Source organism: Lonchura striata, chromosome Z (assembly GCF_050655825.1).
Source record: "Lonchura striata isolate lonStrDom1 chromosome Z, ASM5065582v1, whole genome shotgun sequence".
NCBI lineage: Eukaryota > Metazoa > Chordata > Aves > Passeriformes > Estrildidae > Lonchura > Lonchura striata.
Genome location: NC_140740.1, coordinates 45,581,582 through 45,594,907, shown reverse-complemented (window position 1 = coordinate 45,594,907; position 13,326 = coordinate 45,581,582). Strand labels below are relative to the sequence as shown.

The 13,326-nt window shown below is 43.5% G+C and overlaps 2 protein-coding genes across 4 annotated transcripts in view; one reads left to right on the top strand and one right to left on the bottom strand.

Annotated features, from left to right (window-relative positions):
• The window catches only part of TPGS2 (tubulin polyglutamylase complex subunit 2), a 50,157-nt gene extending 38,647 nt beyond the window's left edge, over positions 1-11,510 (bottom strand). For 2 of the 3 annotated variants that reach the window (XM_085567785.1, XM_085567784.1), the window contains exons 1-3: positions 11,370-11,510; positions 6,841-6,920; positions 2,312-2,449 (exon numbers count right to left, since the gene is read on the bottom strand). In XM_085567785.1, coding sequence (XP_085423911.1) covers positions 2,312-2,449; positions 6,841-6,920; positions 11,370-11,442 — 291 coding nt within the window. In that variant the 5' untranslated portion in view covers positions 11,443-11,510. The remainder of the gene's footprint in view (positions 1-2,311; positions 2,450-6,840; positions 6,921-11,369) is intronic. The other variant, XM_021538944.4, reaches the window with a different exon arrangement.
• A 27-nt stretch (positions 11,511-11,537) lies between these two features.
• KIAA1328 (KIAA1328 ortholog) overlaps positions 11,538-13,326 on the top strand; it is a 170,678-nt gene continuing 168,889 nt past the window's right edge. The window contains exon 1 of the mRNA XM_021538939.4: positions 11,538-11,759. Within this exon, the coding sequence (XP_021394614.2) occupies positions 11,708-11,759 (52 nt within the window). The 5' untranslated portion in view covers positions 11,538-11,707. The remainder of the gene's footprint in view (positions 11,760-13,326) is intronic.

The following is a 13,326-nucleotide window of genomic DNA, read 5'->3' as shown; positions in this document are numbered from 1 at the left end:
GTTCCATGATGGAGGTTCCACAATCTGTGCATGTTGACTTGTCCAAGGGCTGCACCACTCTCCTTGTGGAAAAGTTTCATTAAATAAAGACAGAATACTCTAGTAACCAGTAGTTAAAGAAAAGGAAGATGAACGTGCAGTTCAAAGATCCCTGCTTCACTTGGAGCATGAATTTTTTAGTATCTCAAGAGAAGAGAGATGTATCTATCCAGCAAGAGCAACATACCAACTGTAAATCCAACTGCAATGCTGGCCTCTAGTCATCAGCTGCTGGCTGAGCAAGGGAAGGTGGTGGTCTCATCCTTTTCACATGACCTCCCTCCCCTAGGACCAGAACAGCCTTTCTGCCTGTTGAAGCCTTATTCACAGACACTTTATTTGGGTTATTACAGTCTGTGTCCCCTACTGGGGTGTACACGCTATGTAGGAGCCCCTAATCTGCCCACAACCTTGTGCTTGGTAATTTACTTTTAAAGCACATCCATTAATGTTGATTGACTGCTCCGGATGAATCCCAGACACCAATGGCTTTGCAGCTTGTAATAGGGCAGGTCACCTTACTTGCTTCATCAAGCAGTCTGGTCAGGTCCACAGGTCTTAAAGCAGATAACTGTCATGACACTGCAGAGACCATTTTGAGAAGAATTTACCATCCTATGACAAGTGTCTGCTGATGGCTGAGGACCTAGTGGTAAGTTTAAGGTGATTAGTAAACCCCATGAACATATCTGAAGTTCTTCAAATGCTTTTAACAAACACACCTTCTCCTCAGTCCTCAATATTTATAATTTCATGCTGTGCTTTTATCACTTCCAGTTTCAAGCTGCACCTGTAAGCAAAGTGACTATGGCTAAAACTATGAAGAAATAAAATATGACAGATCTGCTAATAAAGCCTCAGCAAAATACAAAAATTTACATAACACTTTGACTACATTTCAAATCCCCCAATTTCAATTAATTCATTGCAGCAGTAAAAACACGTATGTAAATGGGTCTCCTGGCTTCAATGGGTGCTCTTCTCCAAGCAGGAGAACCAGATCCACTATGGTGACAAAAACTAAGGTTTTAAAACTTCCACTATAGTATCCAGATAAATCTTGCTACAATTCAGGCACAGCCCAATATAGCAAATATAGCTAAGACAAGACAAAAATCACATCTGAATAGGTTTTATGCTCTGAATGCTTCTGTTGAAAAAGGTCAACATGTACATGTTTCTCCAGATGGCTACTCTCTGAATTTATTTCAGGATTCTCTCAACCATGCTGGTGCAAAATATATGTGTAAAAATGCAGTACCAGAGCAGGTCTGGGGTCTATAGGAAAAGGCCTGTAAATAGAAAACTTAATTAACACTCATTTCTCCATCTGATGGAAAGGATTGATTGATCTGTCATATTATGTTAAATCACATGACCATATGACATCAGAACAGTAATCTTCTGACAACAGTCAGAGAAACAAGATACTATATATTAAAAACAGCTTATCAAACTGTGTGTTCTTATTGCTCAGCTGGTAGTTCTTAGGGTTGTGCTCTCCAGCCCCATAAAATACACAATGTCAGACTTGGCTTAACCATAGCCCTGGCAAGCAGCTGTTTTCATTCCAGTTATCTGGTTAATCTCATGAGTTCATAAAACAAAATATCCCAACTGCTTAATATGGTGTGTGAGGTCTATTCCTTTTCTTTGTTCTCTGTAATATCTCAAAATAGTCACACAAGAAAGCACAGCCTATTGAGTACAGAGAAAAATATGAGAATCTGATTTTTGGGGCCAGGACCTAATTAGAAATGGATCCAAAGCTAAGAACCCTGATATATAGCAATTCACTTGACACACTGTTGAAACAATGCCTCTCAAGCAAATATACTAAAGTAACAGAAAGCAATCAAAACATACAGCTCTAGAAAGACATCTCTAAAAACATGAATGAGTTTTACCCAACTTCTGGGGAGAGAAAGCATTCATGTCACTTCTTAGGGCTTCCAAGAATTAGACCACATCAGTAGCAACCCTTCTCTTTTCTTAATGTCCTGCAGTTTTATGGCTGGTTTGTCCTAGCTGTCAGTAAATGTTGATGCTAATTGATGTAAGATATTGAAATGTTCTTCTTGCACCTTTCATAAATCTGACCTGGGGGCTTCCAGGAGATCACCTTGATTTTCTGGGGCTAGAACAGACTTGATCCCCTGCTGCAGAGAACAGGATTTCAAAGTTCTCTTGGGGATATTGTTGTGCAGCCAGTTTTTCAATATGTTATAAAGCTTAAGAAGAGGGGGAGCACTGTGTAAGAAACACTACTTACCTCCCAGAAGTCCTTCAGCCTGTTCGCCATCATGCAGCTTGAAGAAACATAGCTTTCCACATGTACTGGCTCTGCTGGATCCACTTCCCCATCTTTCCCACAGTCACAGCCACAAGGCAAGCTCAAGGTAGGGAGACCCTATGGGGATCAGGGGTGGGAGTCTTGGCTAATGTTAAGGGAGGACAAGGATGCCAAGAAGGACTGTTGAAGGTGCCCACCCTGCGTGCATACTTGGACTCAAGAAGAGATGCTGCAGAAGCAAGGAGGATGACATTCCAGACATGTGCTGGAAACACTACACAGTAGAGAGGAAGCAACTTAGGAGGTTCCTGGTTTGTGTGTAAGGGTTCAAATGAGAAACCAGGAAACTGCAGGCCTGTCAACCTGACCTTGGTGCTTGGGGAAGCACATGTGCCATCACATGGCACCTCCAGGAGATCCAGGGGATCATGCCCAGCCAGCATGGGTTCGTCAAAGGTGTAACCGCCCGACCCAATCTCCTTCTGTAACACAGTGCCCCTCTTAGTGGACGAGGGAAAGTCCAGAAATGTTGACTTCCTGCATTTTGGAATAAAGTCTTTAACACTGTGTCCCACAGAACTCTCCTGGAGACACCAGCTGCTTGTGGCTTTGACGCTCTGTTCTTGAGTTAAAAACTGGCTGCTGGCCTGGCCCAGAGAGTGCTGGTGAATGGAATTCCTTGCAGCAGGCAGCTGGTGCCTAGTGGTGTCCCCCAGGACTCTGTACTGAGGGCTCTGTACTGTACTGTTTTTTACCTTTGGTGATGATCTGAGCTCTTGAGGGAATCCAAGAGCTCCTTTAGTCAGTTTGAGGACAACACCAAGTTGGGCGTGAGTGCTGTTCTGCTGGAGGGCAGGAAGGCCCTGCGGAAGGATCTGCACTGTCTTCTGGATCCACGGGCCAGGGCCAGTTGTGTGAGGTTCAACAAGGCCAAGTGCTGGGTCCTGCCCTTGGGTCACAGGAACCGCCTGCAGCTCCAGGCTGGGACAGCGTGTCTGGCAAACTGCTGGATGGGAGAGGACCTGGGGGTGCAGGTTTTCAAGGGCTGGACACGAGCTGGAGTGTGCCCAGGTGGCCAAGAAGGCCAATGGCACCGGGCTTGTGTCAGCAATGGTGTGGCCAGCAGGAGCCGGGCAGTGGCCAGCAGGAGCAGGGCAGTGGCCATCCCCCTGTGCTGGGGGCACTGGTGAGGCCACAGCTGGAATCTTGTGTTCAGCTTTGTTTCCTCACAGCAGGAAGGACACTGAGGGGGACTAGAGTGTGTCCAGAGAAGGAAATGGAGCTGGGGAAGGGTCTGAAGCACAAGTGTGGGAGGAGTGGCTGATGCAGCAGGGGGTATTCAGACTGGAGAAGAGGAGGTTGAGGGAGACCTTCTCACTTTCTAACACCTGAAATGTACTGAAAGTCCCTGAAAGCCAGGTGTGGGTCAGGCTTTTCTCCCAAGTAACAAGTGAGAAGGACAACAGAAAATAGTCTCAGGTACCTCTGTGTGCCTCTAACAAAAATGCAATTTTCTATTTTTTGAAAACCAAAACAATGATGTGAGTGACTCATTTTTCTTCTAGCTGAAGAAAATGTAATTTAAACACTGAAGAAAAAAAGAAAATGTGATTTAAAAACTGCACCAGAGCGCCCCCTAGCAGTATTTTAGTGTAACACCTATTTCTAAAAATTGCACGTGGAGGGGAGTAGGGCCATTGCCAGCGTAATTATAGGAGTGGGAAAGGTTTCTTAGGATGATGTAGTTATTAGCACTAGTTTTCTGGTGACCAGGTAACTATGTCTCTACTCCCTCTTGTACTTCTTGTCTTTCTTGGGGAAAAGGTAACATCTTAGTAGGTTTGAATATGAGGAAATATTGAAAAATCTGGTTTTTTACAGTATAATGAACTGCTTACAATTTTAGGGGAAGAGATGCTTTACTCGTGTAAGTACACTTGGCAATCATACACTTTAAACATTTTTGTGTGTTTGCTGATTTCCAATAAATTCTTCAGGAGCGATTTCAAGCTTGATTTCCTGACATGCAACATATAGCAGTTCTTTCTGCATTGGGAAAAATCTCTTCTTCTATAGCCTTACTGCAATAATTCCTGTCATGAAGCTCAGCTTCCCCTGCAAAGCTTTATGGCAACTAAGAGACATTCAACAAACTAAAAATTTTAAAGATTATTTTAATCTCAGCAAGGTGAGATTTTAAAACCCAGCAGTATCCAGTTATATAACATCACGAACATGGCACAGCACAACTTAGAAAACATGGCTGATGGGAACGAAAAATGCATATACCCAGCATGAATAAAATAATATGTTAATTAATAATTTTTTAAAGGTTGATTTTCTTTTAAGAGCTTCTGAACACCTGGATTTTTTTCTCAGTAAAACAATCTTTCCTTGCAAAACTGAGGAAAAATTGATTTCACTAAACAATAATCTAAATAATAAAGCTTTTATTTGGTGAGTCTCAATAGAGAGAAAAGTTGTTGGGGGAAAAATAATGTAGTTTTGGAAACAGTTTCACCAGTTCTCCTACATCACAGAAAAATAGTTTTCAAAGAGTTTCATAACGAAAGATGTAGAAGAAAGTTAAAAATATACTCTGACAAAATGTTAAAACTCTCAGCCATGGAGAACTGATTACACACATAAGTATTGCCACCTAGTGGCCATAAATCCGATAAAAAACCAAACCAAACCAAACCAAAACATATTCCAATTCAAGAAAGGTAAGTTTCAGGAAAAATCAGGTACAAGTTCATCCTGGAACGGCTTTGTGAATTGTCGAGCGCATTGTACTTAATCATCATGGCAGGACATTTTGTCCTGCAACTGTGTACACTGGGTTAGATTTACGCTTCATCTCCAGAGCTCAAGAGAAAAAAAAAGGGAAAAAAATCCAGCTACCTTTCTGTTTGAGATGGGACCTTTGATTTGTCAATGCAATGGGAACTAAAACCAAAGAAATAGACAGCCAAGTCTATCACTATTACAAGTCCAACTCAGCTGCACTCATTTACTTCCACAGTTGAGTTAGTTGATTGCTGGCTGCGGGGTGGGAACTAAAATTTTGTTTTGGCTTCTCTTGAATGAAGTGCTTCAGCTACAGCATTTGTTTGGCTTTATAAGGATAGCTCAGTTTTGAAATAAACCCACTTTAGTTTAGAAGAGAAGCAGCACCTGAAAATGACAGGAATGAGCACCATGTTGAGGAGAAACAGTCCTCTCCACTCAACAGAAGAATGGGCAAATATCACTCTGTTCCCAGACCTGAGCTGGCTTACAGTCATGGTGCTTCAAACTTTCCAGCTCAGTTAACGCAATACTTGAACAACAGCTACAGGAAACCAAGGATTGGTTTACACAAACCTGAACAACAGGACTTTTCTCCCTGACCACAACTGCTGACTTCAGGACAAGCTTCGGTAATTAACACAGAGGTTTATACCACATACATTCCAAACTGGAATATATATATATAAAAATATATATATGATATATGTTCTTGATAAATATCACTAATTGGAATAGAGCATTACCAAAACTAGTGCAAGACTTCTCCTCATTGTTTAGGAAAAGCAGTAAATGGCAAGATGCCAAAGGGGAAGGTATTTCATGCAGTGGTAACAAGAGCAGTCTCTTGGAGCAGCTGCTTTAGGCCACAGCCAGGGTTAAAGCAGAGGGGGGATGATTCCCTCAACTCCATTCTCTGCCGTGTCACTTTCCAAAGGCCAGAAACTCTACTGTCCAACTCTACTGTCCCATCCCTACACAAGCAACACCTACAACACAGTTACTCAACCATGGCCATGGGATTATGAAGCTATGTATATTCCAAAAAGGGAGTGAAAATGCCAAGAGTCACACAACAGTTTTCAGGAGCCCTCTGATCACACAGACTGATGCAGTAAGGTCAAATAAAGCAGAGTGAAGGTAGCATGTGTCCTTCATAGCCTTCTAAAACAGGCAATGGGACATGCCCTAGTCAAAAGATTAGGCTGGGTAGCCAAAGAGGAGGTGAAAGAAAAGGATATGAGAAATTGAAGCAAATGGCTGAGGCTAAGATGAGAAAAAGGTAACTGGAACAAACTGGGTAGTGTTATTTACCAGCTTGAGGTCTTTACCTTTAATGGCTATGGATAATAAAGCACTGCTTTGTTTTGTTTGAAAGGGAGTTGGAAAAAGTTTTCAGATCTGAGTCAGAAAACTGTTTGCTCCCACTGAGTCACCACTGTAGCTGCCTACTACAGTTATGTGGTTTCTTTTTAGAGCTGTCATGCTGAATGTACCCACACTGATGATGTTTCTATAACAGATAAGGTGCATGTGACAGCCTGAAAGAGTGATACCTGATTAAGAAAAACCCAACAACACCTGTTCAGACTACATTGTACATCAAACTTGGTAACAAGCTGTTCATAAACACAAGGTTGCCATTGCATTTGACATTCTCCACAGGCTGCTGCACATTCAAACTGACCTCACTGCAGTTTTATCAGGAAAATACTCACTTGTTCCCAAGAGATGATTGTGTGGCGTTCAGCTGGCTCCTTTTCCACAAAAGTCACTTCAGCAACTCCTGGGGAAGTCTCTGAAAGGAAAAGAGGAGCATGTTTGCATCTCTCATGGGTGACACCAACCCTGTGAGACAGTAAATTTTGCAAATTGATGAGTGACAGCCAGGGAGAAGGCATTAATGATTGCACATGTTGTGCTGGTGACTGAGCAGTCACTTTCTTTTGTCTGTAACTGTACTCTGCATCTCTTGGCGTAAGAATGTCTAGTGCTACACTAAATGTTATTATTTGATTTTTTTAATACATGTAACAATGTGCATATATGCACATATTGTGATATATCTACACATACACTAATTTAATGGGTGGCATTCCTGTCTAGGGTGGGAGGGGCTAGAACAAGATGATCTTTAAGGTCCCTTCCAACTCAAACCATTCTATGACTCTATGATGCAAGCACAATTTGTCTTCAAGGCGTCATCTTTTGCAGAGGTTTTATGGAAAATGAAAAAAAAAAATCAGTGATGGGTTTTGAGGCAAACTCTTACAGGGGAGTGCATCTTTATTTGTAAGCATGCCTTGTGGTTTTTGTTGGGTAGGATATCCTCACCTAGGGACAAGATGCAGTGCAGTGTTCCTGTGAACTGCTAACAACCCTGGTCCACAAGGGCAGGCATGCTTCAGCTCTGGATTCAGTGGGTTTGGACAGACACAGAAACCTGATCCTGCTGAAGGGATCTGTATGACCAAACATCAGTTCTCTGAAACCTCAGCTGGACACAGGAAAATTTGCTACAAGCACTGAACTCGTATCAATCTATAAAAATATTCTGAATATTTTATGGGAAAGAACGTAAGATACTAAGTCACATGGTGCTTTCAGATGTGTGATAGCAGAATAGACTCATTTACAATTACTATTTTATAATGTTTTATGTCACCCAAAGCCAACTGAAGTAATTCCCACTGAGATCATTCTCTTTGGATGAAGTCCAGAGAGACTACTAAATTGTTGTGGGAACTGCAAGCCCAGCAGACAGGGCCTTGGAATAGAAGTGATAACTATTCAAGGCTTTCCAGCCTGGCTCTGCTGTGAAAGTATTGGCCCCTAAAGCAGTCACACACATTACAATTGCCTTCTGGTAAAACATACACAGTGCACCAGACAGGAAAAGCAGGCACTAGAGAGCTTTGGTTTGTTTTTTTATCTTCAGTGCCAGGCTTTTAATTCTATCAATAGCACTGTCCTTGTCTGTTCTGTGGGTGGAAGACTGGCACTCAGTTTCAGCAGTAAACATCAGTTGGAAATACTGATTGTTACCTTGTCAGATAATTGAAAAGATAAAAACATGGCATCAGATAAACCAAGTCCAAGTTAAAGACATTTAAAAAAAAATCATACTTGGTCACATAGGTAAATTTGTCTGGTCAAGGAGGAACCCCAATATACAGAAGACTGATGTTTCACCAAGTTTGACTTCTGATAGGTGGGTCCAAGGTAGGGTGATCTGTCTCTTGCTCAAATATAAGCTGTCTGAACGACAGGGTGGAATCAATTACCTAACTGGTCTTTTCCATCTAAGCTATGCAAACCTTATGACAAGTTGAGGAGATTATAATAACAGGGTAATTGTTATTTCTGTGATCAAAGGAAACAGAAGGGATGTTTAATTCATCAGGCACAACATCTTGGCTGGGATAACAGAAGATTAAATTTTGTATCAGTCAAGAAGATGTCTAGGAATGAGAGAATTCAACTTCTAAAGAGGTTTGAACCAAACCCAAGATCAAAAGAAAGAGAAATTCCACCTTAAAAGCCCAAATATAAAATTAAAAATATACTGTGGGTAAACTGAAATCCATGTTTAACAGATGTGTATAGGTATGGACAGGAGTGCCACTGAACATTTGGGTTAACTTTGCAATGAGTTGCTTTTCCTTACAGATGGAAGAAATGAAGAAGCCACTTTAGTGGCACATAGATACATGATAAAGCTTAACTTCTTCAGACTACACCCTATAAATTAATCTGAATCAAGATTATAGTAAACTCTGCCCTATTTTTAGGACATTTCATCTGGAAGCTCCCAAAAACGCTTTGCAGCATTAATCAGAAATAATCAATGTCGTGATGTGACACAAAGCTGAAACAGGAAATCACAGGATTTTCAGTCTTTACAGTACTGCTAATACTGCCTGTAAGTTGGCTAAACTCTCAGTGTAATTTTAAAATGCTTTAATAGTTACATTCTTATCTAATAGAAAGTGCTAACAGTGAAGCATGGTTCTGTCTTGGGCAGTCCAGCAGAGCTAACACCTTCCATGTTGATTTAATTATGAATAATAAATCTTTCCGGAATTTTCTATTACTCACAGAACTTCAGCAAAGTGAATACTGGCAATGGGAAAGATCTCTCCCTTTTTTTCCCCTCAAGGTATAGCCTCCATAATGCCTGTGAGAAATATCCCTTCTTGTAGGGATTTCCACAGAGACTAAAGTTAAAAAAAAAAAACCAACAAAACAATGACTGATTGTACTTTACGTTAGGCAGAAAATAGCAATTGACTTCATGAGACTTTCCAAAAGATTTAAAGTGAGATAGTTTCTAGTAGTAATAAATACAGAGCAAGGCGTCATTCTGAATGAGATAGCCTTTGTTATTTGAAAGAAACAAGCACTGAACAGACTGGTAATACTTCCCAATTAGCTAAACAATTCTAATTAATTTGGTGGCACAGTTGAAATGCCTTGGACTACTACTGGAAAAAATGTGCCAAATTCCCAGAATGTGTGGAGAGACAGAGAAAAGAAGTGAAGTAAAACATCATTGTGATGGACATTGCTGTATTGCACAATTCAAGTTGTCAGAGACACAGAGAGATAAAGAAGAAAACACAAACCAGGAAACACCTTCCACCTGAAAGGGATGTTGCAGGACCTTCAGAGCCGTATCTGCATTGCCATGTTGTGCTGGTGCAGACAACACACCTACCCAAAACAGCTTATATGGCAACATGACATTTGGACACAGCTCACATCTCAAAGCTCTCACACACCTGACGGTGGTGAAAATGTGGGCAGGGCTAGTCCTATTTTTTAAAAAGACCTACTTGAAAGAAGCTTTTGCTATGACGATGATCATCAGTTTCACTCACAGTGTAGAGATAGCATTATCCTGACCTCAAAACCAAGAAAACAAACAGAAAAAAAAAATCCACCCATACCCCACCTCAAGAAGTCCACTAGTAAGTCAGTATGACAACACTGATCAGAGATTGAGGGTGAAATCCTGTCCACACTGAAACTCAGAGAAAGAATTTAACCCTGATCTTTTAATCTCATCTGTCTGAGCAGCTACCCAAACCCATGTGCCACTATAGATAAATTGAGGTTACCACGTGAAATTTACTGTCCTGCAATGCTGCCCTGGGATGAGATAATAGCAAAGCTCACTTCTGGCTCTAAAATTCCTAGGAAGAAATTTCGAGACTGCAACTTGTAATCTTGTTTCACATGGTTTAGGATAGAGGTACAGCTTTTCAGCCTTACAAATAAGAGAGTCCTGCGCTCTGTGCTGCTGAGGTATCAAAGGTCTAATGCTAAAATCCTTTGCACATACAAACACTTGAAGAAATCCTTGTGATTCCACTGATATGAGTAAAGTTTGTCTGAGAATACGTCCTTTGGATGCCTTGCAGTCCTGCTGAATTCAGAGGGAGCTGAGGGGATGCAAGAAGGCTCAAGATCTGAGCAAAACCTGCAAATGACAAGCAGGACATTTTGTAGAACAAGTATCAATGTGGGAATGAGCTGAATGGCAACTATTTATGGGGATATGATCTTGAGCAGATTCACAAATTGGCCTTCTATCAGAACACTGCACCATGCTGAACTCCCCTCCATGGGGCATGCTCCTGCTGACCCCACATTACCACAGAGAATCAAATTTAGGCGCTATTTACACAGGAAGATTGTGTGGAGACCTCACAGGAACATTTCAATATCTGGAGGCCTACATGGAAGCTGTAGAGGGACTCTTCATTATGAATTGTGAGATGACAAGGAGTAATGGATACAAATTGGAAAGAAGGAAAATTTGGTTGGGGTATTAGGAAGAAAATATTTATTTTGAAGGTGGTGAGACACTGGTAGGTTTGCCCAGAGAAGCTAGGGATGTCCATCCCTGGCAGTGTTCAAGGCCAGGCTGGATAAGGCCTTGAGCCACCTGCCCAAGGCGTCAAGGCTGGGAATGGATGATCTTTGTGGTCTCTTCCCACCTTTTAACATTCAACGATTCCATGATTTTTCATAAAACATCACCTTCTCCTTCTCTGGTGTTTATGAAACTCTTAGAGTCGAGAGATTCAGGATTCCTGCCGCTGTTTCCAGAAACAAGGATATGTCTCTGCGTGTGCACAGGCTGCTCAGCTGCGCGATTCACAGAAGGGGCTGTGACAAATGGGTGGCTCCCCCCGCCCCCGGCCTGCCCCCGCCCCGCGCGCTGTAGCTCAACGCCACTTACCCAATATCCTTGTGACGCCCAAGGTGAGCTTGTCCAGGTAGGGCTTGATGCCGGTGGGGAGTTTTTCCTCCATCCTCCGCGAGACCCTTCTGCCTCTACCCAGCTCGACAGAGACAATGCTTTTCTGGCCTTCCTACTGCCCGTAGCCACAGGGCGCGCTGGGAATAATAGTTCTTCTGGGCGGTGCTCTGGTCGGCCCATGGCGGCCTCCGCTGCTCAGAGGACCACGATTCCCGGCATGCCTCGCAACCCTCCGCGCGCCTCTGGCGCAGCTAGCCAATGGGCGGCGAGAGCCGGGGGGACGGCGGGGGTGTGCGGGGAGTGGCGGCTGTTTCAAGATGGCGGCGGCGGCCGCCGGTGTGGGTGGAGGTGTTCGCCGAGGCCGGGGCTGTATCCTTGTCTGGGGGGCGGTGTGAGGGGACAGCGGCGGGAGGGGCCGCCAGGGGCGTGCGGGGCAGCCCCCCTCGCGGGGGGGTTTGGCGTGGAACTGATGCGGCGCTGTGAGTCGGGTGGGGTTCTGTGGCCATGGCAGAAGCTATGTGAGGGCTCCGCTGGCGACTGTGGAGGGGGTTTGGCCTGGGGAGAGGGATTGGGTATATGCCTGTTTTTAGGGGGTGCTCAGGATTTCAAAGCAAAAGTGACCTGGGAGAGAGGGGAGGGTCATAAGTCCTCTTCAGTGTGACCCAGTTGTGAAATCTCGGGGCAAGTAAATATACAGGAAATGGAGAAATTGCGTTCAGCTTATGGGGACTTGTCAGGGAATCAATAGAGAGAATGAGGTTGAACAGCCCGGAGAAAAGAAGGCTCAGGAGTGATCCTATCGAACTCTTACTACTGCCTGACAGGAGTTTGGTTGTGGCCGGGTGGCGGCTGGGCTCTTCTCCCAGGTGACAAGTGACAGGACAAGAGCTGTTGTCTTAAGCTGCTCAGGAGAGATTTAGATTGGACATTAGAAAGCATTTGCTCACACAGAGAGTGACTGGGCATTGGAATGGACTGCGCAGGGAGGTGGTGGAGTCACCATCCCTGGAAGTGTTTAAGAAAATACTGGACCTGGCACTCAGTGTCCAGTGATAGGTTGGACTCAATGATCTTAGAGGTCTTTTCCAACCTTATTGATTATGTGACTCTTTGAAACTGAGGCTAGAAGCTGAGCAGGGAAGAAATCTGTCTTTTTTGACTAGCACCTAAGCTTGACTACAAGCACATCATTTTGGGTGAGCCTGTGTGGGACTTGGAGGGCTCTGTCTGTGAGGGATGAGAGTGAGGTTGGGGTGGTTTCATCTGCAGGGGACCTGGAGGCTCCTATTGTGGGAGCCTACGTGGGGCTGGACACGTAGGTGATGTGGGTGGTGGCTGTGGTGTTGGGAGCTCAGCCTGTACAAGCCTGGTTATGGAGAGATGTGCTTGTGCGGCTCAGAGAGCCAAGAGCTGCCACTGGTGGCTGGGCTTGTGTGGGTGGGTTGGGGCCTCAGTGACTTGAAGTCATTAGAGTAGAACTGACAGTCTGGCCTGGTGGAAATTTTGAAGCTGACAATTTAATTCCAGTTGTGAGGGGTTTGAAGCATTGCTGTTAGTCAGACTGAGAGTGGGATTTCAGCATCAAGTGGAAGAAATTGGAAAGAAGCGGATGTGTCTGTGCTCTTGTATTTATGTTTGACTGCACACTCCCTGGGACAATGTGCAAGTGAAACAGGGCAAGCATCCCATGGCCCGTTTAGGGAGCATGGCGTTATGATTTTCTATCTGTATAAAGGAAAAAAGGTTGTCTACAACTTTTTCTGTGCTGTGAATAGGATGAAGATGTGTGGCATATGTTGGATTTATTGCCACTGTCACTATTCTGCTTGGTTGTGAAAGTGTTCATACATTTACATTGACAATCTATGTTTATCAGTGAACAGGTTGTTTCGTATGACTAAATGGGGTTTATTGAGCCCAGCAGTGGCCTCATGTA